Here is a 27721-nt window from a genome sequence, read left to right as displayed (position 1 = left end):
CAGTAAGCAGCACCCCTCCATGGCCTCTGCATCAGCTCCTGCCTCCAGGTTCCTGCCCTGCTTGAGTTCCTGTACTGACTTCCTTTGATGATGGACTATGTATAAGCCAAATAAACCCTTTCCTCCTGACTTGTTTTTTGGTCATGGTGTTTCTTCGCAGCAATAGAAACCCTGACTAAGTCATACCGTCTAGCCTGTATGAGCCCCTTGCTCAATAGTCCCTCCCCAACAGAGAGGAAGAGAGAGGAGGGGCTCAGGTACAGACTTGCATAGAAGCCAATTCTGCAATGACTAAGGCCTTGACAAATCCTCTTTAAAATAATGGGAAGAGCTGGCTGCAGAAACAGGTCCCTGTAATTCTCAGCACCCAGGAGGCTGTGGAAGGAGGATCAGGACTTTGAGGCCAGTGTGAACTGACACAGTGTAACAAGATCAGCTTGGGCTACATAGTAAAACTCTGGTCTCAAGGAGACCAAAAGGAACAATGGGGGTCTAGTGGGACTGGAAAGATGGTTGAATGGTTAAGATACTTTCCTGCTCTTCCAGAAAACTGGAGCTTGGTTCTTAGCACCCATTTTGGGTAACTCTAAAAATGTCTATAACCCCAGCTCCAGGAGATCCAGCATCCTCTGCTGGCCTCCACAGATACCCTCACAGACATGACATACATTGACACAGATAGACACAAATAATACAATAAAAATCTTTAAAAAAAAAAAAAAGTAGCCAGGTGGTGGTGGCTCACATCTTTAATTACAGCACTCAGGAGGCAGAGGCGGATCTCTGTGAGTTCAAGGCCAGCCTGGGCTACAGAGTGAGTTCAAGGATAGGCTCCAAAGCTACACAGAGAAACCCTGTCTCGAAAAAACAAAAACAAAACAAAACCAAACCCATAATGGTAAATTGGACTTGGTGGCACACAGCTGTAATCCCACCAACTCCTAAAAGGACTGTAAAATCAAGTCTTGCTGGAGCTATAGAATGAGTTCTAGGCCAGCCTGGGTGAGCCACCAGGACTCTGTCTCAAGAAATGAAACAAAAAAAAAAATGGGCCCAGGGGTGGAGCATGACTGAAAGATTTTTCCATTGATATGTATTAGCAGTGAGTAAAACTTGAAAGCTTTTATGACTTGTCAGGAAGAGAGCCTTTGGTCAAAAGGGGCTTGTAGAAAATGCTAATGCTGTTAGTCCAACCAAGGAGCTCAATGTCCCTTGCTGCTATCATCTCTTCACACCGTGGGTGGTGTAAATTACTCAAGAGACTTCTTGACACTTTAGCTGCCTCATGAAGCATCCCTGATAAGTTTTGGGCCTCCTGAAGGCCTCTCTGCCTACGCAGCAAACCGAATCAGACCGAATTGGAAAAGCCCAGGTTTAATGGGTAAAGCCCTCCCAGGTGATTCCCGGCCCTTCAGAGAGGAGACAGGCGGAGAGACCAGAAGAACCGTGTCTGTTTTCGGAGATGCCTGTTTTCAGGGATGCTGCTTATACACCCTGTGGGAGTGGTCTTGAGCCTCTCTGGGGGAGGAGCTGTGTTTGATGGGCTCTGAAGTGGCAGGTTTAGGGAAAGGGATGGGGAGGGGAGTTGAGCTAGATCTTCCACCAGACTCTTTCCAAATATTCCAGACTCTTTGGGTATAGGAATGCCAGGGTGCCAGGGGTTGAGATGGAGCTCCCACCCAAACAATCCCCACCTCCAGGATTAAGTCCTCTGAAAGAAATTCTTCCATAAATAAGATCCATGCATAAAAGAAGTGCTGCTCTTGTTTTTCCCCAACCTGCCTTTTTCTAAACACAGAATTCATCTGGTAATAGAACAGATGGCAACTGACACAGGCTTCTGCACTCTAAGGGACCTTGTTTCTGCCTGCTTGGTCACTGCAATTTAGTGGAGAATATATTTAGCAACAAGAGCTATTCTGCTTGTGCTTGGGAATTTTAAACCACTACATCAATAATCCATAAAAAAAATATTCTGAAGAGTAGACGCAGGGGCTGGAGAGAGGCTCACTGGTTAAGAGCATTCATTGCTGCTCTTCCAGAGGACCTGGGTTTGATTCCAGAGCCCCTATGGTGTGTGGCAGGGTCCTGTGCTGTTGTTCCCTTTGGGGGAGGGAGCTAAGTAGGCACAGAGTCAACGACACAAACTCTGGGAGAATGTCAAAACAACAAGCTCAGTTTATTCAGGACTGTAGCTCATTTAAGTGTCACACCTAAGCACCTTAAAAATCATTAGAATTTGTTTTAAAAAGCTTTTCTTATGTGGAGTGGGGCTCACGACTTCTGAATACAAGACTGTGTTATCCAAAAGTCTACAGTGAGTGAAGTTCTTGCAAAGGGCACTGGGCTTGAGCCCAGGAAACAAGGAACACCATTAGTGAAGAGCCCTGGCGCTGGGGTTTGCCAGAGCTTGAAGAAAGAGAGCCTCATTATAAAGCAGAACTCCTTGTCATGTAGAGATCTTTTCTATGGACAAATGTCATTTAGGGACTCAATCCTGAGGCTGAGAAGTTAACATTTCAGATGAGTATTAAGAATGAAGCAGAAGATTATCAATACGCCAAAGTGGAACTTGAAGATGGAGAAACAGATAAAGAAATGTCTAGAAAACATGAAACTTTGCTGGGAACAATTGGAAGTTTGCCAGGACAGACTGTGCCAATTATGAAGATGAAAATGGAAATAGAAAACCAATTAAAGCAAAGATGTTCTTAGAGACAGGAGATTAAAATGGAAAGCTTAAAATAACTCCAGGGTGCCCAGGAGCACAGCATAATTTGGAGCACAGCGTAATCTGGAACTCATCTTGATGGTTTCTATAGCTATTACTACTCAGGTTGACTTGTAAAGAAATACAGTTTTGAAAACATGCTGCTCTTGAGACAGATGTGTGATGAATGTTATACATCATTTTTCTAGTGGCATTCTTTTGTTTTAAAGATTTATTTCTATTTTGTGCATATGGATGTTTTGCTTGCATGTATGTTTGTGTGCCTGGTGCCAGAAGAGACCAGAAGGGGGCATCAGATCCCCTGGGACTGGAGTTACAGATAGTTGTGAGCTTCCATGTGGGTTCTGGGACTCAAACCCAGGTCCCCTGCAAGGGCAGCAAGTGCTCTTAAACACTGAGCCACCTCTTCAATGACATTCTTCAAAGTAGAACTTCAGCCCTGCATCTTCAGATATACATGTACACACAGGGCTGCTTCCTAAGAACCTTGATTTTATCTATATAGACACACACACACATGCACAGAGAGAGAGAGAGGGAGGGAGAGAGGGAGAGAGAGCTCTCCACTTACTGAAATACATTGTTATAAATTAGTGCCATTGTTTAAACTGCCCTTATATTTATATTTTTACTTCATTAATCCTGGCAAGTCAATTTACATACTTCAGAATCAAATGTTATAAGACTCAGCAAATATACCTTATCAAGAATAAGCATTTGCTGGGCAGTGGTGGCACACGCCTTTAACCCCAGCACTCGGGAGGCAGAGCCAGGTGGACTCTGTGAGTTAGAGGCCAGCCTAGTCTACAGGGTGAGATCCAGCCTGAAGTATTTGAATGTTAAGAGGTTATTGTCAGGTTTATAGTAGATATATTTTGTTTGTTTACATAGGCAGTTAATTGTTACTTTTTAAAATTTGTTTATTTATATGAGTGCTCTATGTGCATGTATACCTTTATGCCAGAAGAGGCATCAGATTCCACTACAGATGGTTGTGAGCCACCATGTGGTCGCTAGGAATTGAACTCAAGACCTCCAGAAGAGCATCCAGTGCTCTTAACCCATGAGCCATCTCTCCAACCCCCTAATTGGGTTACTTTTTGATGTTCTATAAAAAAGCTTTTCTTTTGGCTGGGCAGTGGTGGTGCATGCCTTTAATCCCAGTACTTGGGAGGCACAGGCAGATGGATTTCTGTGAGTTTGATGGCAGCCTGGTCTACAGAGTGAATTCCAGGATGGCCAGGACTATATAGAGGAATCCTGTTTTTGAAAACAAAAACCAAAAAAAACAGCTTCCCATTCTAATGATCAATGGCTTGCAATGGAAGGTTTAGCAAATAAATACATATCTAATAGACATACGCAAGTATGATACATATTAAAAAGATTAACACAAAATTAGTAGTACATCTGAAACCCAAATTTTACTGGTCATCTTATATTTAACCACTCTCAAAAAAGTCCTTTCTATTACCTACAAATAATGAAGGAACCACTTCCCCTAATCATAAAACCAAAGATACTTTATAGATAAGGTAGGTGAAGCAACTTAGTCTACACAAATTCAATTACTAAATGGTCAGAGAACCTTAAAGCATCTCTTTGGGCATGGAATAGAAAGGCTATTTTTCAAGGAATTCGGGTATCAACAGGGGTCTGGCCAAATTTGTTTTTTGGGGGCCAGGGGTTATCTCTTGGTTTATAAAACCTAGCAGATTCAGGATTATGAAAATAAAATGTATTTTCCCTATAAGTGGAAAATGGCTTCCTAGGACACAAGAATAAATCCCTAACACATTCGATGAGTGCAATAAAGCTGGGCTGGTGACACAGGCCTGTCATCCCAACTGATTGGGACACCACCAAGACTGGAGGATTGACAGTTCAAGGCCTGCCAGAACTACAGAGGGAACTCAGGGCCAGCCAGGGAAATTTTGTGAGACTCCGTCTCCAAAGAAAAATTAAAGCAGCCTAGGAATATAATTCAAGTGCTGGAGCAGTGGTTCTCAGCCTTCCTAATGCTGCAATTCTTCAACAGTTCCTCATGTTGTGGTGACCCCCAACCATAAAATTATTTTCTTTGCTACTTCATAACTGTAATTTTGCTACTATTATGAATCATAATGTAAAATTTGATATGCAGGATATCTAATATGTGACTCCCAATGTGACTGATATGAGAACTACTGTGCTTGAGTGTTTGCCTAGCAGGTACAATGACCTAGGTCCAATGAGGTAGGGGCACAACCACAAAAAAAAAAAAAAAAAAAAAAAAAAAGAAAAAGAAAGAAAGAAAGAAAGAAAGAAAGAGAAGAACGAAAAGAAAAAGGAATGAACCAGGCCTGGTAGTAACATGTCTAAGAGGGATGGAAGGAAGGAAGGAAGGAAAGAATAATAGATGGGAGGAAGGAAGAGAATATTTCATTTGCCTTTCTAATTCATTCTGGTTACTGGTGTTCAAGCTACCCAAACTGTGATCCTGATTGAAAACACAATAAGGAATAGTTTAAGATGATGCTTTATACATAGCTATACACATATATACAAACAATTCTGAAGGTAGAGAAGTTAACTCCAAACTTTGGAGTCTTGGAAGTGCTACAGATTATACTGGGTTCCAACCAGTGATTAAAGTTGAGGTAACAGCATTTGACCTTGGCCTTAACATTGTGCCGGGGAAGGGGAGAGTGTTGTGGCCAAGAGTAAAAGCTTCATGTTCCATAATTAATAGTGGCAAAATAAAACGCTCCTGGATTAAATTAAATAAAGTGAGAATGGGACATGATAAGAAAGAAATCTCCGGAATTCTGTTCCCAGGTTTTTCATACTGGTACAACTGGTGGCAATCCCAAGGTCATCTGTCACTGTATCAGATTTTGATAGAGAAAGATGACCCACAGGAGCAGCCTTGCTGGGCTTGGGGGTTATTCAACACTTGAAATGAGCTTCGGATGAGTTCTTGGCTGAAATCCACCTGGGCCCCTTTCACGAAGGCCAAGCTATCACGATCAACCACCACTCTTGCCCCACCCTGTTCAAACACCCTGTAAAGACAAGAGGAAAGCATTAATGACGAATATCACAAACGCCAAGTACCCAGCACCCTGAGACCACAGGTGCTCATCCTGTTCTCCAATACATGAAATATTGCTTAGGACTTCTTTCAGGTGCTGACTTTACATGAAGCAAAAAGACTCAATGTAATGAACAGGAGAAATAGTTAGGGACTTGCCCTGAATCTAGTCCAGCCTCTCTCAACTGACTACCCAATGGACTCTAAGTAAGCCAATGTCCTTCCTTATTTTGAAACAAGAGGACAAATCTTTGCTGTATCCTCACAGTATGGGGAGGGTGATTGGTTTCTGAGCATCCTTAAACGCTTTTAAGTTTGGAATAAAAGCGTATCTTAAACTGGGGTCACTTGTATCCCTCTTATACAGCCTCTAGCGACCCATCCGTCCTCCTTGCCTGTCGTCGGGGTTAATAACTGTATCCAGTGAAAATTTGTATTGGAATCCGGAGCATCCACCTCCCTCCACTTGCAGCCTGAGGAATTCTGACCCTTCGGTGATTTCCAGAAGCCTCTGAAATGTAGGAAAGGGGATCGAGAACGCCAAGCAAGCGGTGATAAAGGGGTGGATGAAAGGTAACTCTGTAAGAGCCCTCCTGGGCACCGCCGCCCCGCGACCGGCCCTCCTACCTGGACGCAGCTGTCCGTGAGGCGGATCTGTCCCTCGCCAGCCTCTGGAATGGAGGACGTCGCTTCCCACCGGGTCAAAAGTCCGGGAGAGGACGCGAGGAGCCTGCGATGTGGAGAAGGAGGATGAGTCCAGGGGCCACCACAGTGGCCCCTGATGAGCCTCCATGGTGGTCTCGCACCCAAACCTGGCGACACCTTCATCTGAACTGCCAAACCTTCACCTCCCCCACCGTGAGCTTTCGTCTCACATCTGTCCCGGAGGCGCAGAACCCAAGACCCTTCCTAAGTGACCTCCCACCCTTGGTACCTGCCCCGGCGCCAGGGAATGACCGCCCTGAACGCCGCGGCCGTTAGCGACAAGGACCTGGCGGCCGCCATCTTGCCCCGTAAGCTCCGCCCCTAGCATGGTCCAAATCCCCGCCTTGGCCTGGGCATCGGGAGGCGGGGAGATGGGGCAGGGGCGGGGTTGCACTGAGTCTCCGCCCCTAAGTGTGCCTATTGGATAATGAGATCAGAGGGCTTTGATTGGCTGAAAACGCTTCCAATTGCCAACGCGGGGCGGTACCAATCGCGTGGGACGCACGCAAGGAAGAGCGGGATCTCTGCAGGCAGCGCCTGGGAGCGGAAGAGATGGGCGGAGATAAAGGGCAAGCAGCTGGCCAGGCGCCCTGGAGCCCCGGGCGGGGCGCGGGCGGGCCTTCGATGGTTACTGGTCGCAAGTGGCCTGACCCGGCTCCTCCCTCGGTCCGCCGTGACAAGTTTATCTTGTGACTGCCCCAGCTGCGTTTTCCTTCCTAGATTGCGGAGCCTTCTTATCCACGATGCGTTTCCTGGCCGCCACGATCCTACTGCTGGCGCTCGTCGCCCTCATCCAGGCCGAGCCCCTGCACTTCCAGGACTGCGGTGAGCCCTGAGCCCACTCGAGGAGACCCGGGGGCTGGATTGGGGCGGGTTCGTAGAACGTGGAAGCTCAGCCGCGGACCCGGGGTGGAACGGGATGGGTTGAGTCCGAAGTACCACCAGCCTTGATGAAACTTAACACCCCCCCCCCCACCCCACCCTCATCCCCGCACAACTTTGATTCTCCTTGCAACGAGTGTTTTGAGGTAATCTCTATACTCTCAAGGTGAACCTTGTGCTGAAGTTCTCTGAAGTTTGTTGGGTGGACATCAATCAAGCCGGCATGTAGTCGGAGCACTGGACGGGGAGAAGACCGGAAGGTTGCGAATTCATGGCTAGCCTGGGCAGTGTAGTGGGACCATAAAACAATAGGGTCGATAGCAGGTCTGCATCCAACACAAATTGAGCGGATGGGCAGAGAATTCCTTTTGATTTACTCCTTGTATCTTCTCTTACCTTTCCCCTTTGTTCGTTTGAAGATTACTCGGGGTGGGGGCGGGGGGGGGGGGCGGTATGAGGCAGTCTCACATTGTAGCCCAGTTTGGCCAGCTAAGCTTTTTTTGTCTTCCTTTCTCTTGCTGACAAGACAGAAACCAGTTCTCATCATTTACAAAGTAGGGTTTCAGTTGGGCTAATGGATTTCGTGATTCTTGATCTGTTGTCTCCCATAAAACTCATATTTCGAGTGATATGACACCTAACTTCCTCCCAACGCTGCCGCGGGACTCTGTTGAAAAAAATACAACAGAGGGTAGAAATCTCGAGTTCATCCAGTCAAGCCTATGCAATTAATTGCTGGAGCAATTGGGGGCAGGGTGGCGATTAGAGGTGGAAAGGCGTAGAGATAAGTGAAAGACAAAAACTGATTTTGTAAAATATGTGAGCAGGAGGGAAAGAAACATGGAGATCACAGTGAATCACTGAATTAAAGAGTCATTAGGTCGGGTTGGAGAGATGGCTCAGTGGTTAAGAGTGCGTACTGTTCCAGAAGACTAGAGTTCAATTCCCAGCATCCACATTGGGTGGTTCAGAACTGCCTGTATCTCCAAATCCAGGGAGTCCAATGCCTCTGGTGCCAGCACTCAGAGGCACAGGCACACGCTCAGATAACCCTAGTTGAGGCTGTGGGGGTGGGGTAGGTTAAGTAAGCCTTCCTAAAGTCACACAGTTGAATGGGGAACCAAGTTAAGTATGCTTCTTTGTAGCCAGTATCCAGGCAATACTCAGTAACAACTCAATAAATACTTACTGAAAAAGTAGATGAGGGAATTCATACTTTGTCTAAGATGTTATCAAACCTCCTGTTGAGGCAAAAGCAAAGGTGGGCGTGTGGAACTGGGTTGATTAATAAGGACCGCTGCCTGGTAGGACTTCACAGATGCCGTTTCACTAAACTAGGAGGCTAGCTAAACGTGGCTGTTTTTCCTCTGTTAAACTTCTTCTTATTCTATTTTTAAGATGTGTGTGTGTTCATGTGTACCCAAGCATGTGGCAGCCAGAGTACAACCCCTCAGGTATCATCATCAGGAACACCGTCTACTTCTTTAGAGACATGGCCACCCACTTCTTTGGAGCCGGTGGCTCTCACTGGCCTGCTACTCTAGATTGGCTAGACGGGGAGCTCTGTGGTCTTCCATGTGTGAGCTGCCATGAGTGGCTTTTTTGTTTGTTTGTTGGAGATAGGGTTTCTCTGTAGCTCTGGCTGTCCTGGAACTTGCCCTGCAGACCAGGCTGACTCTGCTTCCCAAGTGCTGGGATTAAAGGCGTGTGCCTCCTCGACACGGCATTTTCTGTGTGGATTCTGGAAATTGAACTCAGGTCTTCTGCTTGCAAGACAAGCACTTTATCCACAGAGATATTCCCTCCCACCTGTCCTTTGCCAGCCTTAGGACCAACACTCAGATGAAGGCACTGTATCAATTTTATTAACTCATTCTTCAACATCTGTTTCATAGGAAGGAAACCAGAGCACATAGACTGACTTTTCTAAAATCCTACAGTGAAGCAGGAGGTTGATTGATAAGTCTCTGACCTATTGGCCTTCAGTCATTTTGGCCTTCAGTATTTTTTTTTTAATTTATTTATTTGTTTTATGTATGTGAGTGCTCTATCTGTACATTTTTATTCCAGAAGAGGGCACCAAATCTCATTACAGATGGTTGTGAGCTACCATGTGGTTACTGGGAATTGAACTCAGGACCTCTGGAAGAGCAGTCAGTGCTTTTAACCCCTGAACCATCTCACCAGCCCATGTTGCAGTTGGTTTTTGTTTGTTTGAGACAGCTTTGTAGACTAGCCTGAACTCACAAAGATCTGCCTGCCTCTACATTAAGAAATGTTGGGATCAGCTGGACGGTGGTGGCGCACACCTTTAATGCCAGCACTCGAGAGGCAGAGCCAGGTGGATCTCAGTGAGTTTGAGGCCAGCCTGGTCTACAGAGCGAGATCCAGGACAGGTACCAAAACTACACAGAGAAACCCTGTCTTGAGAAAACCAAAAGGAGAAAAAAAAAAAAGAAAAGAAAAGAAAAGAAATGCTGAGATCTAAGTCATGTACCACCATGCCTACTTTTTTTTTTTTTTTAAGACAGGTATATACCTCTGGGAAGAACTTGTTTTTCATATTTTATTTATTTGTGTGTGTATGTAGGAGGGCCCACACATGCACATCATACATGTGAAGGTCAGAAGACGTGTAGGAATCGTATCTCCTCTTTCTCTGTGTGGGCTCCAGGAATTGAACTCAGGTTGTCAGCCTTGGTAGCTTTACTCTCAGACATAAAGAACTTAAAAGAAAGGGGGGGGGGTGTTCCCATGGCAGATTTTGAATTAGGAAATGCAAGGTAAAAATTTCAGCACCCCGATGAAAAGATTTGCGTTCCGTTCTGTGCCCACCTTCTCCTGGGGTGGAATTAACTCAAGTGAGACCTGGAAGCTAGTGAACTACTTGATTATGCAATATTTGCAGTGGGAACTGAGGGGTTTGTTCTGTTGACATTCGAAGTTCTGGAACCTCTTGTCAGGGGTCAGGGGGAGGGAAAAAAAAAAACCACACAAAAGAACTGTAAGTACCCTTTACTTTGCTCCTGTGAGATCACGTGACCTAACTTTGAAGCAGCAGGTAGAGCTGGACACCGAAGCCTTGCCACGGGAGCACCGATGTTCAACTTTATTTTTCCTGACCTCCAGTCATGGGACGCAGTGAGAGGATACCAAGAGCATGGACACTGTGCAGCAAGCTGGGAGATAGGGACTGCAAAGTGTCACTTACAGACCCCGAGGGGACTAGCTCATCAATCGCGTTTGATGATAGAGGGAATTTCAAGGGACCCTTCCAAGCTGAGGGCGAGCCCAGGTAGAGGAAGTCAAGCGCATTCACTTTGTCGTTTCATGTTCTCCATGACCAGTTCTAAGCTAATCTGGAAACTACATAGCAGGCCATGTAGCCACAATTTATGACCAGAGTCCATACTGTTGGCTGTAAACGTTACTGTTGTCCGTGAAGTGTATTTAAGGTGAGAAGCTTAGCTTTCGTGCCAGAGGAGGCCTTGCTTCTCCACCCAGGAGCAGCTGTTTCAGTTCCTGGACCGAACCCAAAAATAATGATGATTATAGTCAATGATTTCAGTGGTACGACTTGTTCCAGATCCGAGGATATGTTAGCTCACTACCCTTAGGGCAGCCCCAAGCCCCAGATGTTAAACTTGCCTTGAGGCTACGCAGTAAGAAGTTGGCCTTAGACTCCAAACCCAGGTGATAGGTCTAAGTCTGCCCCCTCAGTTCCAGTAGCTGAAAAGTACCGCCACCCTACCTGTCACAGACACTGTTGTTTCTCATTCTCTCCCGTTCTGTCCAGTGGCAGGGGCTTGAATTACCTTTGCTTTTCTGACCATTATTTTTTAAACATAAGTAGTAGTATTTACAACTATATTATTTCTAGTAACTGTGCAGCCCTTAGCTGAATAATTTTACTGGAGAGGAAAAGAAATCGAGGGTGGAGTACTCATAACTGGTAACTGGTACTGTTAGAGGAAGGAGTGTGTAGGGTAAAAGCCTGGGCTCTGGCCACCCTGACAAGCTAGGCTTGGCCACACATTTCAAATGCCAGTTAAAGAGACAAGTAAAGGGGGCCTGAGGTATGGCTCAGTAGTTTAGGGCACTTTGTTGCTCTTCTAGAGGATTCAGGTTCAGTTCCTGGCACTCCTGGTAGCTCACAACCATCCATAACTCCAGTTCCAGGGGATACAATGCCCTCTTCTGACCTACATGGGTACCATGTATAATATATACATATGTGTAGGCAACACATTCACACACACAAAAATAAATAAACCTAGCCAGGAAGTGGTGATGCGCGCCTTTAGTCTCAGCCCTCAGGAGGCAGAGGCAGGCGGATCTCTTGAGTTTGAGGCTAGCATGGTCTACAGAGTGGGTTCCAGGACAGCCAAAGCTACACAGATAAATCTTGCCTATAAATAAATAAATAAATCTTAAAAAAATTTTTTTGAAAAGAGCAAGTAACATTGAAAAGCCTAGAAAGGAGATTATTCAGTGTGGCCATGTTGGAAAGAACATACAAAGGAACCACCCATCAATCTTCCGGGTACTCTTAAGAGGTTCATATTAGGCCGGGCGGCGGTGGCGCACGCCTTTAATCCCAGCACTCGGGAGGCAGAGCCAGGCGGATCTCTGTGAGTTCGAGGCCAGCCTGGGCTACCAAGTGAGTTCCAGGAAAGGCGCAAAGCTACACAGAGAAACCCTGTCTCAAAAAACCAAAAAAAAAAAAAAAAAAAAAAAGAGGTTCATATTGAAATCGAGGGCAAGAGACATGAATAATAAGGTAGTCGGCTCAGGTCTGTCCTGCAGGGTGGTCTGACGAGTTGTCAGAACTGTGAAATCTCTTCCTGGGAAGCAGGTCTCTCATCTGGCTGGCACCAGCGTGTCACACGGCCCCTGGCCCAAGCCGTTGGGGTCCGTTGTTGGAGTGGTCTCATAGCGCAGTATCTCAAATACCTGCTCTTCTGCTAGAAGGGTTACTGTACCTGTTGGTGTAGCTGGTCTTGCTTCCGTCTTGAGTGGGTGAGTCAGCCCTGCTTGGGACCTAAGTTTGTTTTTTCTTTCTTTGTCTGTTGTTTGAAACAAGGCTGGCCTCAAACTGCTCTTGCCGCCTTAGCCGTCCAAGTGCTGCGTGTACCGACCAACCTGGCCCCAGCCGGGCCCTGAGTGGATTGAAGCTATAAGGGTCTTGACCTCCGGCTTCTTCCTCCTCTGCTTGGTTCTGGGAAAAGTCAAAGTTTAATGACTTAGTTAGGATTGGAGATCCTGCCTGTTGGAGCCAGAGTACTTCATGACTCTGTGAGTGAGCCTCCTAGATCCTGCTCTGGAGAACATGACCAACAGGAAAGCAGAAGTACTACGGAGAACTTCAGCTTTAAGGGACGGTCCTCCCACTCGTGAGGGAACTGTTTCCTCTTTTCAGGACCATTCCTCTATTGAGGATTGAGATGGTGGTTCCTCTTAAATTCTATAAGCCACTCACTCATAAGACAGTGGGTTTTAGGTACCACTGATTTAAAAAACCAAGTTTGGCTAACTAACCCAGACCACTAACACAACTGTTTATTTCTTTTTTTTTTTTTTTTGGTTTTTGGTTTTTGGTTTTTTTGAGACAGGGTTTCTTCTTGTAGCCTTGACTGTCCTAGAACTCGATCTGTAGACCAGGCTAGCCTCACACTCAGAGATCTGCCTGCCCCTGCCTCCCAAGTGTTGAGATTAAAAGTGTTTGCCCCTGACCTTCACACATGCACTGTGGCACATATGTATGTACACATACACATACAACAAATGAATTTTTTAAAAAAAGAATTTAAGACAAGATATGAAGATCCCTGAGTTCCGTCCCCAAGTACCCCCACAAAAAAGGGGGGGAGAAAGGGAAAAAGCAAGACAAGAATCTAGGAGCCTTTAGGTTTTTTGTTTGTTGTTTGCTTTTAGTTTTTGGTTTCTTTGAGACAGGGTTTCTCTGTGTAGCCCAGGCTGACCTGGAACTCAGAGAGATCCGCCTGCCTCTGCCTCCCAAGTGCCGGGATTAAAGGTGTGGGCCACCATGCCTGGCTTTTTTTAATACAGTGTTATGTGAACACGGTCTCACTATATTTCTTAATTAGATAAATTAGTATTCTCTTTGCTAAGAAATCAACTAGCTTTTCATTCAGTTTATAGGATTGATTTTAGCAATACCAAGATTCTCAACTTTTGCGTTATTTTGTGTGTTGAGTGTGTGTGTGAGAGAGAGAGGTGCATATGCACATGTAGAGATGAGAGGAAGTCTCAGATGTGGGTCCTTGCCTCTGCCTTGTTTGAAATAGGGTTTCTTTGCCACTGTACTGGCTGCATCCCACAGGCTAGCTGACTGGAAAGCTAACAGGGTTAACCTTTCTCTACCTCCATGCCTCTGTAAGAACACTGGGGTTGCAAATGCACACAGCCATACTCAGCTTTACGTAGGTTCTGAGGGTTCAAACTCAGGCCCTCATACTGTGCAGCAAGTGCTTCGTTTACCTTTTGAGCCTTCTCCCAGCCCCGAATTCTTGCCAGTCAGAAGAAAATCAAGTACCCCAAGAGAGGAACGCATTTCTGAAGTGCCATCAGCCTCAGTGATGTAATTTCCCTCCTATTTAAATTCACTTTTCTTTTTTTGCAGGCTCTAAGGTGGGAGTTATAAAGGAAGTGAATGTGAGTCCGTGTCCCAAACAGCCCTGTGAGCTATACAAAGGCCACTCTTACAGCGTCAATGTCACCTTCACTAGCGGTGAGTAAATGTGGTGACTTTACCTCCAATTCATGCCGAACCATAATAAAAATGGGAGGCGTTGGAATGAGCATAGGAATGTAGGGGACCATGGTTTGGCTGTCAAGAATTTGTCAGCCTCCTCGCTGACTTGCACAAAGCTAGAATTCACTGTTCTGCTGGACAGGACAGAATTTGGGTCCATAACTCTCCATTACTTGTCCCGTTCTGAAAGGAAACCTGGAGGACTGGGTTGATAAAAGGAAGCATATTTAACTTACAGTTCTAGCTGGAAGTAGGGAGGGGAAAACAAAAAACAAAAAAACCCGGAGTAGTTTCACAACGCATAAAAAGGATGTCGTAAAAGCTGGGAGCTGTGCCGACTTTAGCTGTGAGTCAGAACTGTGTGAGCGCCTCTCTGAAGCCAGGGTATCAGTCTGCTGTCCCCCAGCAGGAAACCCCCAGGGCCACAGCTGTGTCCTGAGACACCCTTCTCATCCTGGGCTCCTGCTGTCTCCAGTGCAGCCCTGGGGACCTGACCGAGACAGCGAGAGGTGGAGAAAGGACAGACACAAATGCTAACATTCTGCATAGTGTTCATTCAAGCCAGGCTGCAGGGGAGGAATCATGAGCCCAGGAGTGGCCTCACACTATAGGAAATTCCGGGCTAGCCACGGCCACACGGAGAGACCTCATCTCAGTGGTTCTCACCCTTCCTAGTGCTGCGACCCTGGAATACAGTTCCTCCTGTCAGGGTGACACCACCACCACCATACAGTTACGTTGGTTGCTGCTGTTATGAATTGTAACAGCTGCTCTTCAGGATGTCTGATCTGCAACCCCTGTGAAAGGCTTGTTTGGCCCCCAGAAGGGGTCGAGACCCACAGCTTGAGAACTGCTGCCTTATCTCAGAAGAGAAGAAAGGGCATGTGTGAAATGGCTCTGTGGGTAAGGCACTTGTCACCACGCTGGATACTTAAGTTCAGTCCCTAGAACCCACATGGTCAAAGGAGAAAACTTAATTCCTACAAGTGCACTGTTCCACACTACATACACACACACATACACACACACACACACACACACACACACACACACACACACACACACACACGCACACTTTAAAGGCAGAGGTTGTGCACCAGATAGGGATGGCTCAGTAGTTAAGAGAGCTTGCTGCTCTTGAAGAAGACCTAAGTTGGATTCCCAGTACCCACGTGGCAGCTCACAACCACCTGGAACTCTAGCTCCAGGCCATCCAATGCCCCTCCTCTGGCTTGCACAGGCACCTACACATATGTGTGCGTACACACACATAAACATAAATGAAAATAAAATTTTTAAAAGTTTAAAGAATCTAGGCAAGTATAAAATGCTTCTCCTGGACAGAGCAGCTGTGTTCAGTGCTCCCTTTGTTTACTCTCCCGTGAACTATCTAGAACCCAGAGTTCTCAGCACTGCTTGCTTCAAAGCTCAGAGAATGAGCTCTCTCTTTCTTAATCCTCCCTGTCCACTCTGCTTGTTTATTTAAAAAAAAAAAAAAAAATAGAGGCCAGGGAGCTGGCTCAGTTGGGTAAGAGCACTTATTGCACAAACTTGAGGACCTGAGTTCAGATCCCGGCACCCACATCAAATGCTGGGTGTGGCCGCACACATGCCTGTAAGTCCGTGCTATGAGTACAGAGGCTGGAGGATGGTGGGGAGGGGGGCACTGCTGGCCACCAGCCTGGCTCCAGTTTAGTGAGTGTCTTAGGGTTTCTTTTGCTGAAACGAAACACTACGACCAAAAAGCAAGTTGGGGCGGAAAGGGTTTATTCAGCTTACACTTCCATCATTGAAGGAAGTCAGGATAGGAACTCAGACAGGGCAGAAATCTGGAGGCAGGAGCTGATGCAGAGGCCCTGGAGGGGGGCTGCTTACTGGCTTGCTCCACATGGCTTGTTCAGCCTGGTTTCTTACAGAACCCAGGACCACCAGCCCAGGGATGGCACCACCCACAGTGGTCTGGGCCCGCCTCCATCAATCACTAAGAAATGCCCTACAGCTGGATCTTATGGAGACGTTCTCAACTGAGGTTCCCTCCTTTCAGATGACTCTAGTTTGTGTTGTGTCAGGTTGACACACGACCAGCCAGCTCAGTGAGAGACTTTATCTCAGAGTACTCCTTTGAGAGTCTGAGAGTAAGAGGACAGAAGTCAGGATGTCCTCCTCTGGTGCCCTGCGTATGCACCTGTGGATATACACATGGCATTGTAATCGAAAGCCATGCCCACCACACACACACACACACACACACACACACACAGCCTTGTAAGTGAAAGCCATGCCCACCACACACACACACATACACACACACACACACAGCCTTGTAAGTGAAAGCCGTGTCCACCCTATACACACACACACACACACACACACGCACACAGCCTTGTAAGTGAAAGCCGTGTCCACCACACACACACACACACACACACACACACACAGCCTTGTAAGTGAAAGCCGTGTCCACCACACACACACACACACACACACACACACACAGCCTTGTAAGTGAAAGCCGTGTCCACCCTACACACACACACACACACACACACACACACACACACAGCCTTGTAAGTGAAAGCTGTGTCCACCCTACAGGTCTGACCTGTAGCCTTAATTGGCCTGGAACTCACTATGTAGACCAGGCCAGCCTTAAACTAACAGAGATCCCCCCCTGCTTCTTCCTCCCTAGTGCTGGGATTAAAGGCAGGAGCCACCATGCCTAACTTACAATATTTTTTTAATTGAGGGCTGGGGAGATAGCTCCGTCAGTAACATGCTTGCCATACAAACACAAAGACCTCAGATGGATCTTCAGAAGCCATGTAAAATGCCAGGAATGGTTGTCCTGGCAACGGCTCATAGCCCCAGCAAAGGGAAGGTGGAAACAGGTAGATCCCCGAGGCTCACTGGCAGCCAACCCTGGCCAAATCAGTAAGTTCTGGGCCAAGAAGACGGTCTCAAAAAACAAGGCGTGCGGCATCTTGAGGCAACCTCAGGCGTGTGTTCTTGCACACACATTCTTACACAAAAAGTTTAAAGACCGGGCCGGGTGGTGGTAGCACACGCCTTTAATCCCAGCACTCGGGAGGCAGAGCCAGGTGGATCTCTGTGAGTTCGAGACCAGCCTGGGCTACCAAGTGAGTCCCAGGAAAGGTGCAAAGCTACACAGAGAAACCCTGTCTCGAAAAACCAAAAAAAAAAAAGTTTAAGGACCGCTTTCTGTTGAGGCTGAGTGCTGCAGGCCGCAGGAATATATCATAAGAACTCAGCTGGTTATGACAAAGTCACTACCTGGAGGGATCAAGGAATTCCTCCAGAGGAAGCCAAATTCCAAGAAGCTTTTTGGTGTTACTTGGCTTGGTATATATCAGCTGTCTTCTGTTATGAAAATCATGTGTTCCTTCATAGTTTTCCCAATTGATTTTTCCCTAAGAAGAGCTAACAGTGTGGACTGATCACTCTCTGGACATACACATTCAAGGTATTTGGAGAACAGCCTCAGGAAAGGCTTTCTCTGGAATCAGATATCTCCCTTAGCCACTTTCAAGGACTAGCAGTAATAACAGTCCACTTGAAAGCCTCCTGATTTAAGGTAAATTCCTCAAGGAGACACCGCCTAGGTCAGGTGGACCTTAAGTAATAGCTTTACACAATTTAGCTCGGACCCTCCTTTCTTAACATCCTTACTGACTTTATAGACCTCTAACTCTTTACCTAACCACTTCTAGGAATATTTGGATAACCCTCTGCACTGACAGCTATGCTCAGCCAGAACCCCAGTTCAAGCCTCCCTGTAATTATCATTGGCAGCATCCGGCCAGGTCCATCCATCCCCAGTTGAAGGAAAGTACCTTATTTCAGAGATACCTCTGTACTCTCTAAGAACAGACCTAAGCATCCAGGCTACCTGTTTGAGAAGGCCTGGTGGATGTGCCAATTAAGCTTAACTTCCTCCTTTCCCAAATCTTACCTCTAGTTCCAGATCTCCCTTCAACTATCACCAGAGGCATCTAGCTGTACACAGGTTGCCTAACAACTGAGCACACTTTCCCCCACCCTGCAGAAAAAACGGCAGATAGCTTGGACACATATGAGGCACAGGAAAAAAGACAGTTTTATTTTCTCCCATTGACCTAGCAACTTATAGATTTTTAACATTTTCTACCAATCACATTTAAGATTATAGTTGAGCACATAAGATCCCTCTTCTTAGATATTACCCGAATTTAGCCTTTAGTTAATTCATTAGTCACTTCCCCTTTGGGTTGCAAATGATAATTGATAATTACTGCCCCTCTGTGTGATTCTTATCTCCCCTCCATTTGACCCTGGAAGCCTGACAATCACTGCCTGAGGAAACTCTTACCTGCCTTTATGACCACACAGGAATTCAGGCCAGGTGACCTGGGTGGAGGGGAGGATTGTGATTGTTTGGGTATATAACTGTAAAGCTAGAGACTGAATGATGAATTAAAGCGAATGGACTAAAGAGCTCGGTGTGCTGAGATTCTATTTCCCGAAAATGGTCCTCGCCGTTGTAGTTCTGTCTCTTGAGCCCCTGGGATGTATAATAGTAAGGCTGGTCCCTCTAATATTATACAAGAGCTGAGGAAGCATGGCTGTTGTTTCTCTGACAGCATGTCTTAGAAAGGGTCTCCTAGCCAACCTTAGCGGTGCACAAGCTTTAATCCCAGCACTCAGGAGGCTGAGGCAAGAGGATCTACAGAGGCCAGCCTGCTCTGCATAGTGAGTTCCAGGATAGCCAGAGCTATGTAAAGAAACCCTATCTTAAAAATTTAAAAAAAAAATAAATAAATAAGCCGGGCGTTGGTGGCACACGCCTTTAATCCCAGCACTGGGAGGCAGAACCAGGGGATCTCTGTGAGTTCAAGGCCAGCCTGGGCTACCAAGTGAGTTCCAGGAAAGGCGCAAAGCTACACAGAGAAACCCTGTCTCGAAAAACAAGAAACAAAAAAATAATAAAAAAATTTTAAAAAAAGTAAAAGTTTCCTAAGGAGCCCCAACCGCTGCAGAAGCTCTCTTTTCTAGTTCTGAGTTTCAGTACAACTGATGAGCGTCTGAGGGGCCATCTTGAGCAATAGAGAGCACTCGCCCGAACACCAAGCACTCTAGGTCTTTGTAATTATCACTACACCATGGTGGAGGAGGTCGGTACAGCCATGACTACAGGGCCACAGAAAGTGTCTGGAAGTGTGTGGACCAAAGAGCTGTGAGAAGAGAGTATCCCAAAAGACCAGGTCCCACTCACCCGTGATCCCGAAGAAGACACCGAAGACACCGCAGAGCATCCCCTCCGAGGCTGCAGTGAGTGACGTCATGACAGGCAGGGAGAAAAAGAGGAGCTTTGTTTTGTCACCTTTAACGACCGTGACTGGATACGACTGCCGTCCAGAACCCCATCCTGTGAATACCCACAGCTGGGAAGCGGGAAAAACCCTGTGGGAGGAAGAAATGGCTAGCGAAGAAGGCAGGCAGTTCTGGGGGCTTCCGGTGGTGGTCCCGAGGTGGTGTTGGGTATGGAGGAAACTGCAGTGGCCGTGGTGGCTCCAGTGGTGGCGGTATATATACGATGGCAGTGGGGAGAGCGATAATGGATTTGGTAATAATGGAAGCCGTTTTGGCAGTGGTGGATGTTGTGGTGATTTTGGCAGTTACCACAATCTGTCTTCAAATGTGGGATCTACGAGGGGAGGAGACCTTGGAGGCAGCAGCTCTGGCTCCTGTAGTGGTAAATGTACTTAGCTAAACCACAAAACCAGGCTGACGATGCCGGTTCCACAGTAGCGATCTGTGGCAGAAGGTTCTAGTTACTGCTGGGAAACAAAGCTTAGCGGGGAGGAGAGCCATGGGAGTGACGGGGAAGCTATAGTTAGGAACTCAGCAAGTGCAGTGGCAGGCAGGGCCCGCGCCCGAGAAGACATGCTTTAGACACTTCTCGTGTATCTGTGACTAATTGTGGAACAGGTTATTTTCATTTCTGTTCTGTGGAAAGTGTTCCAGTGATGGGTTTGTGGGATTTTGTTTGTTTGTTTGTTTTTGGGGTTTTTTTTCTGTTTTATAATTGTTGTTTTGTCTTTGGTTTTTTAGTTTTTACTTTTAGATTTATGCATATAAGGTTTTTGCTGGCATGTATGTATTGCACATGTGCAAGCCTGGTGCTCACAGAAGTCAGGAGAGCACGTTGGATCCCCTAGAGTTGGAGTTATGGATGGTGGTAAGCTACCATGTAGGTGCTGAGAATCGAACCTGGGTCGTCCAGAAGAGTAACTAGTATTCTTACCTGACAGACTTACTCTCCAGGACCCTCTGCCCCCGTGAAGGGTTTCTAATGTATACTTTTCTTCAGCTGTTTTGTTGATCATAAAAAGTAATAGTCTGATCAAGATGCTGACGAAATGCGTTTTAAACAAATAAAATTAAGGGGCTGGAGAGATGGCTCAGCAGTTAAGAGCACTGGTTGCTCTTGCAGAGGACCCGAGTTCAATTCCCAGCACCCACATGGCAGCTCACAATTGTCTATAACTCCAATTCCAGGGGATTTGATGTCTTCATTTAGATGTTAATGCAGGCAAAACCAATGCACATGAAAATGAAAATAAATAAATTAAAAACATAATAAAATTAGGAGCTCATGAGATGACTTAGCAGCTAAAGGTGCCTGTTGTCAAGCCTCACAGCCTGGAGTTGAACCCCAGAATCCACACAGTGGAAAGGGAAAGCTGACTCCTGAGTGTTGTCCTCTGACCTCTACACCTATGCTGTAACATGTTCACACCCTTCCTCCACTAGCTACATGGGTTTTAGGCTTTTTTAAAAATTGCTATTTAAAAATTAAAAGGATCTCCAAAATACCACAACAGTGTATAACATTAACTGGAGGTTTTGGGGGTACAGGTCTGGGCCCTGGAAGCCTGACAGGGGAGGCCCAGCCTCCTCCTTGATATTCTAATTAAAAAGACAGGTGGGAGTGAAATACAGAGAAAGGGGACTTACTGGATGTGGTCACACTGGGAAGAGGAACTAATCAAGAGGCTTAGTGAGCCCTTCGTGGTTCCTGATGGTGTCGAGGTGGGTCAGGTTCAGATCGAAGGCAAGAGGTACGCATTCCTGGTCAAGGTGTAATCCATTGTTAGCTCAGCTCCTGACCTGTCTCCAAGTTATCAGAACCCTGTGACCTTCTTGCGTGGCAAGTTCCTTCTTTTGCGGGAAGAATTCCAGGGACAGTTCCAATTCCTTGGGGCACGTTGTCTCAATAGCCTGATAGTCAGAGGGATGAGCACAGTGGCCTCTTTAGAATCTCTTCTGTAATAACTAGTTGTCCTAATCTGATAATAATTTTATCCCTCCTGCTTATCTTCGGTGTAGAGGCTAGAGGGGACCAAGAAATGACGGTCTCTTTTAATCTTACCCAGGATCTAAAGGATTACCTGTCACTGCCGACTAGCCTGTGACATTTAAAACACACAGTGCACACTGACAGAAGAAGTCAGTGGTCCTGGTAGGTAAGGTTATTTGTCCAGGTCGTCTGATTCCCTTGATGGGGAGCACGCTCCTTCCACCCTGTGCACCAGGGCTAGGTGCCACAGGTGACCCATGAGGATGGAGACGCCAGAAGGAGGAGACTCTGATCTGCTGCAGTAGCCATCCAGCGTTTGAGCATGTTGGGTGACTTGACTTAGAATTTGCAGATACACGATCCTTCACCGGTCTTGCTCTGCGTCTTCCTAGGCACTCAGTCCGAGAACAGCTCCGCCTCAGTTTACGGCATCCTGGCAGGACTCCCAGTCTTCTTCCCTATTCCTGAGCCTGATGGTTGTAAGTGTGGGATCAGCTGCCCCATCCAGAAAGACAAGGTCTACAGCTACCTGAATAAACTGCCAGTGAAGAGTGAATACCCCTCTGTAAGTGACACTTGATCAAACCGGAGGCCCTGGGGCTGGGTCAGACATCGGAGGCTGGGAGTAAGAAGCAGGGACTGGGGCAAAGGGCCTGTCATTTCTGAGGGACCCAAGAATGCCCTTTTTGTAGACCGAATCCCCAGGAGCTCCCTGTGGAGTGGTGTTAATATTTCTGGCTTGTAAGTGAAGAATTGTAAGCCTCTGATGTTAATGTACTACAGACAGAGTCCAAGTCAGCTTTACCAAGAAGTCCTGGTGCTTAGATTTAGAGGCAGGGCTCCTAAGTCCAAAGCCTGTGCAGGGTTGAACAATTTTAGCCAGCTAGCAAATAGTAAAAGGTCTAAGTTTTCTTGACAGCACCTTCAGGGTCCTGGTTTCTCCATGCTCTTGACAAAAGAGCGGGAGCCCTTAGGGCCACAGGAGCATTTCCTTGGAGAGATGTTCCCTCCGCCCACAGCCCTGCTATACCTACTTCCTGTTCCACAGACAGTGCTGGGGTGGTCGCCCTCAGGTAGGAATCATGAGAAAAATGGACTAGAAAGCAATTGCTCTTTTCCCATAAATAAAGCGCTACTTTGTTGTTTTGTTCTGGAATTGTTTGTTTGTGTTGAGACAAACAGGCAGTCCTCCTGCCTCAGCCTCCCAAGGGCTGGAACTACAGGCATGTGTCACCGATCTTAGCAGGAGTTTTTGTTTTTGTTTTGGTTTTTTAAGGAAGCCAAGTAGAATCCAGGTGCAATCTTTTCTAGCAAAGGGTAACAAGGAACAGACATTCTAAGAAAACTACCAGCAGTCTATGTTTAAGGCAGTGGTTCTCAACATGTGGGTCGTGACCCCTTTGGGGTTAAACATTCACAGGGGTCGCCTGAGACCATTGGAAAACACAGTATTTACATTACAATTCACAACAGTAGCAAAGTTGTAGTTATGAAGTAGCAATGAAAATAATTTTATGGCTGGGGGTCACCACAACACAAGGCACTGTATTAAAGGGTCCCAGTGTTAGGAAGGGTGAGAACCACTGGTTTAAGGGTTGTTGGAGATGGTAAAGATTTGTAGATGGCCAGCTAGTTCACAGCCTCAGGTAGCATGCAGAGTATGTGTCAGAGCCTGACCCACAGTAGGTACTTTGCATTTAGCTTGACAAACAGCGTAAGCTGTTAGTTTACACACCAAGTTAAACAGTAGCATATACAAGTCCTGAAAACAAAGTCAAGTTCTCAGGAATGTGCATGGTACTGTTCCTCAAGTCTCAAGCTGTGAAGACAGTTGCAGTGACAAACAGTGGTAGTGCTAATGACGGGCAGATGTCTGCTTTTCTGCAGGTGGAGCTGGAGTAGTCACCGTTAGAGAGGAATCGAGATAAAGGTGGAGGAAGTAAATCAATTGCTTTTTCCCCTTAAATAAAGAACTACTTTATTAGAATTAGAAGTGGGTGGCCAGAGAGATAGCTCAGCAGTTAGGAGTGCTTGCTGCTCTTCTAAGTACCCAAGTCCGTTCCCAGCTGCTGGATGACTCTGCCCATGGCTCCAGTTCTAGGGGTGCCAACGCCCTCTTCTGGTCTCCTAGGGCACTGCATGCACATGGTGCTCAAATACTTGTAGACAAAACTACCCTACTGGTCGTGGTGGCTCATTAAATCTTTAAAAAAAAAAAAAAAAAAAAAAAAGAGCGTGTTGGTGCACATCTTTAATCCCAGCACTCAGCAGGCCGAGACAGGGGGATCTCTGAGTTCAAGGCCAGCCAGGGCTACATAGCGAGACCTGTCTTTAAAAATTTACAAAATTAGAAAGAACAATGGCTCACACTTCAACACTTAGAAGGCTTAGGCAGGAGGATTGCTATGGGTTGAAGGCCAGCCTAGACTATCTAGTGAGTTCCACAGTTCCAGGCTGCCTGGGATGCAGAAGTGAGACTGTGTCTCAGGAAACTAAACAGTCACAACCACACAGCTCATGGTTGGAATGGAGCGAGTCACAGTGGAGATCTCAGATGAGATCTATAATCCGAAATCAGCTTAGGATAAGAGCTGTGCCTGCTCATGTGCACTCCGGGCAGTTGAAAAGCCAAGGCAGCGTTGACATGCGTTCAAAACAACCTGGGCTATACAGTGAGTTATACAGTGAGTTCCAGGCCTGTCTGGGAGAGGAGAGGCCAATGAAGTGGGGGTGAGGAGGACAGTTCAAGGAAGTTAATTTAAACTCCGTTGCTACACACGGTGGATGTCCTTTAAATTATCCAGTTACACATGCCTTTGGACCAGCGGTTCTCAACCTTCCTAATGCTGCAGCCCTTTTAATACAGTTCCTCATGTTGTGGTGACCCCAACCATAAAATCATTTTCATTGCTACTTTATAACTGTAATTTTGCTATCACAACGTAAATATCCGTTTTCCCATGGTTATAGATGACCTCTGTGAAAGGGTCACTTGACCCTCCACCCCAAAGGTCACAAGCCACAGGCTGAGAACCATTGCTTTGGACCATCCTTTGTGCTCTGGCATTTTTATTTCTAGCTAACAAGAAAGTCTCTTTACACTTAAGAATCCAAGAGCTTTTATTTTCTGTTTTCACAGTTCAAGGGGAAAAGCCTATAGAAGTTTGTCAAATAAGTGAGAAGCTATTTAAATTTTGTTGTTGTTGTTGTTTGCTTTGTTTTTGTGTTTTAGAGACAGAGTTTCTCTGTGTAGCTTTGGAGCCTGTCCTGGATCTCACTCTGTAGACCAGGCTGGCCTCGAACTCACAGAGATCCACCTGCCTCTGCCTCCTGAGTGCCGGGATTAAAGGCGTGCGCCACCACCATCTGGCTTAAGTGTAAAACTGTTATTTTTTAAGGCTCTGTTTACATGCCTGTGATCTCAGAGTGAAGTCAGTAGTGCACACTTGTAAACTCAGCGCTCAGGAGGCAGAAACGGGAGGACCAGAAGTTTGAGGCCAGCCTGAGCTACAGAGGTAGTTCTAGGTCAGCTAAAGCTGTGTAACAAAAACTCTGTTTCAACAAATGGAGGGCGGGAAGAAAAAAGGAAAGAAGAGAAGCGTTTTAGAACTACGTTTGATAACCAGGTCCGGTGGTCCACCTAAAATCCCAGGATTCAGGGGGTCAGCCTGAAGTCCAGGGATTACTACAAATTTAGGGCCACACTACATAGTAAGTTCAAAGCTAATCTGGGTTAGCTATGAAGACTATATCTTTAAAAAAAAAAAAGAAAAAGAAAAAAAGAAAAAGAAGGGGGCTGAAAAGATGGCTCAGTGGTGTAAAGCACAAGTTCAATTCCCAGCACCCACACGGCAGCTCACACCTGTCTGTAACTCCAGTTCCAGGGGACCCAACACCCTCACACAAACATACATGCTGGCAAAACACCAGTGCACATAAAATTAAAAATAAAGAAATTGTTTTTATTAAAAAGAGAAAAAAGAAAACTTAAAGGAGGAGCTAGAGAGATGGCTCAGTGGTTAAGAGCACTAGCTGCTCCTGCAGAGGATCTGGGTTCAATTCCCAGCACCAAGAAGCAGCTCACAACCATATGTGACTCCAGTACCAGGAATACAAGTAATGTACATACATACATTCCGGCAAACGTTCATACACATAAAATAAGATTTAGAAAAGAAGAGAGAGGGAAGAAATATACACTTGAAAAATTACATTGACAGACTGGACTAGGTTGGATGACATCATTGGTATGACTTGGTTCACTCTTCAGAGTTAAGGCCACCGATAGTGGCCATATCCTAATCAGGCTTCATGATGAGATGACTTAAAAAGAAAGAATTCAGATTGACGGTGATAAATCGGGTCCCGGTTTCATTTTTCCCACTTCCTTTTCTTGTTCCAGATAAAGCTCGTGGTGAAATGGGAACTTCAGGATGACAAAAAGCAAATGATCTTCTGCTGGGAGATCCCCGTGGCGATCAAAGGCTAAACTCTGTGACACCCCGAGTCTGTGGGGGTGAGGGCCGTGGCTGCAGGGAGGAGAAGACACAGAAGAGAAATCAGACCTGAAATGGAACCAGTGCGGAAGATGAACAGAATTTCAAGACTGCTGTTTGATGCCTCTCGACCTCCAAAAACGTGTCTGCGACCCTCTCTTGAGAGCTCCAGCTCTTGCCCTCTCGATAGCCTTTGTTGAGGCCTCAGAAGGGGGAGGGAGACTGGAGTAACGTAGAGTAGTCTCCATGGCTGTTTGCTGTTGGATTACAGTCGGTAGGGACGGGAGGAGGTTCTTAGGGATGTCAGATAACTTGACCCAGGGCTATGGATCCACTGTGAAGGATGGCCTCCAAGAGACTCCCCTCTAGCTGGGGGGATTACCTCTACAGGTTCCTGGTCTCTTAAGTGCCTCCTGAGTCCCATGCACCTGGCCAGTCGGTCTACTGAGTCTCCACAGTGCCCTCAGCCCCAATGCTTCTTCAGCAATGGTGATCAAACTCTCCAGCGTCCAGACACTGGCCGAGAGGTGTTCCGCCGCAGAAACTGAGCTCTGATTAGCTGCTTCTCTGTGGTCAGCTCTTGGTTCTTGCCCTTTAGAAGTCTTCATTAAAGATGATGCTTGGTTGCAGGGCCTTGGTTTGTCTTGGTTTTTAAACAGTGTTAACTTGTACCCTCTCTCTGCACTGGAGATTGAGTCTTCCGATAAATACTACCTTGACGTTCTTGCATTTGTGTTTAGGCTGTGGTCACCGGCTTCTTCCAGACAGGTCCACAGCAGGCAGGCAGCCAGTGGAAACGGCCCTTTGCCTCATTCTCTCTATCCCCAGCAAGACCTTCTCCGTAGAGAGCGACATTGGTCTTCTGCTTCACTGCACACAATCTTACACCACCAAGCACGCATGAAGCAGCAAACACTCCCTAGTGAATAGCAACACCTGAAGAGGAGCGGAGGGGCGTGGTGACAGGGACATCCTCTGCCCTAATAGGGAAGCCTAGAAACAGAAAGGTAAAACAGGGAGGTGGCGGCTTGAGGAGGCAGGAGGGTTGTGAGTTTCAAGCTAGTCTGAGCAGCATACTGAGATCCTGTTCAAATAAATAAAGAGGCCTAGCCCACAAGAGGCAGGAGGGTCATAAGCTCCAGACAAGCCTGAACTGTGTACTTAACCCATCATCCCACCCCTACCCCCACCTCCCCCCCTCAAAAAAGAATTCAGGCTTGGTGGTTCACACCCATAATCTCAGCACTAAAAGGCAGAGGCAGGAGGATTGCTGCAAGGTTTTTTTTTTGTTTTTTTGTTTTTTTTTTTTTTTTTTTTTTTGAGACAGGGTTTCTCTGTGTAGCTTTGTGCCTTTCCTGGGACTCACTTGGTAGCCCAGGCTGGCCTCGAACTCACAGAGATCCGCCTGGCTCTGCCTCCTGAGTGCTGGGATTAAAGACAGCCGCCGCCGCCGCCGCCGCCGCCGCCACCACCACCACCACCACCACCACCGCCCGGCTTGGATTGCTGCAAGTTTTGAGACCAACCCCATCTACATAATGAGTTCAAGGCCAGCCTGGGCTAAATGAGACCCAGTCTCAAAGAGATAGAGACGAAACATCATAGCAGGTAATAGTTCATTGATTAAATCTTGAAGTGACTAGTCTGGTCGTGGGTCAGTTTGCTGTACAGAAGCCATATACTCTTTTAATTTTTGAGACAA

The 27721-nt window shown here is 46.6% G+C and overlaps 2 protein-coding genes across 2 annotated transcripts; one reads left to right on the top strand and one right to left on the bottom strand.

The window, feature by feature from the left end:
- Nucleotides 1–5233: 5233 nt before the first annotated feature.
- Isca2 (iron-sulfur cluster assembly 2) lies at nucleotides 5234–6912 on the bottom strand. Its single transcript, XM_059279317.1, has 4 exons — nucleotides 6739–6912; nucleotides 6432–6534; nucleotides 6200–6315; nucleotides 5234–5775 (listed from the first exon to the last, which is right to left on the bottom strand). The coding sequence occupies exons 1-4, from the start codon at nucleotides 6807–6809 to the stop codon at nucleotides 5601–5603; spliced, it is 465 nt and encodes a 154-aa protein (XP_059135300.1). The 5' UTR covers nucleotides 6810–6912; the 3' UTR covers nucleotides 5234–5600.
- A 273-nt stretch (nucleotides 6913–7185) lies between these two features.
- Nucleotides 7186–26648, top strand: Npc2 (NPC intracellular cholesterol transporter 2). The gene is made up of 4 exons (XM_059279318.1): nucleotides 7186–7334; nucleotides 14035–14142; nucleotides 21916–22088; nucleotides 25926–26648. The coding sequence occupies exons 1-4, from the start codon at nucleotides 7253–7255 to the stop codon at nucleotides 26010–26012; spliced, it is 450 nt and encodes a 149-aa protein (XP_059135301.1). The 5' UTR covers nucleotides 7186–7252; the 3' UTR covers nucleotides 26013–26648.
- The last annotated feature ends 1073 nt before the right edge of the window (nucleotides 26649–27721 follow it).

Source organism: Peromyscus eremicus, chromosome 14, assembly GCF_949786415.1.
Source record: "Peromyscus eremicus chromosome 14, PerEre_H2_v1, whole genome shotgun sequence".
Lineage (NCBI taxonomy): Eukaryota > Metazoa > Chordata > Mammalia > Rodentia > Cricetidae > Peromyscus > Peromyscus eremicus.
This window is presented reverse-complemented; position numbering and strand designations above follow the sequence as displayed.

What these genes read in the sequence shown, in the direction of transcription:
- Npc2 (XM_059279318.1), top strand. Translation starts at nt 7,253, where the DNA reads ATGCGTTTCCTGGCCGCCACGATCCTACTGCTGGCGCTCGTCGCCCTC. An exon ending in CAATGTCACCTTCACTAGCG is followed by an intron (nt 14,143 to 21,915) that starts GTGAGTAAATGT and finishes GCGTCTTCCTAG; the next exon opens with GCACTCAGTCCGAGAACAGC. An exon ending in TGAAGAGTGAATACCCCTCT is followed by an intron (nt 22,089 to 25,925) that starts GTAAGTGACACT and finishes TTCTTGTTCCAG; the next exon opens with ATAAAGCTCGTGGTGAAATG.
- Isca2 (XM_059279317.1), bottom strand. Translation starts at nt 6,809, where the DNA reads ATGGCGGCCGCCAGGTCCTTGTCGCTAACGGCCGCGGCGTTCAGGGCG. An exon ending in ATTCCCTGGCGCCGGGGCAG is followed by an intron (nt 6,535 to 6,738) that starts GTACCAAGGGTG and finishes TCCACATCGCAG; the next exon opens with GCTCCTCGCGTCCTCTCCCG. An exon ending in GTTATTAACCCCGACGACAG is followed by an intron (nt 5,776 to 6,199) that starts GCAAGGAGGACG and finishes TTGTCTTTACAG; the next exon opens with GGTGTTTGAACAGGGTGGGG.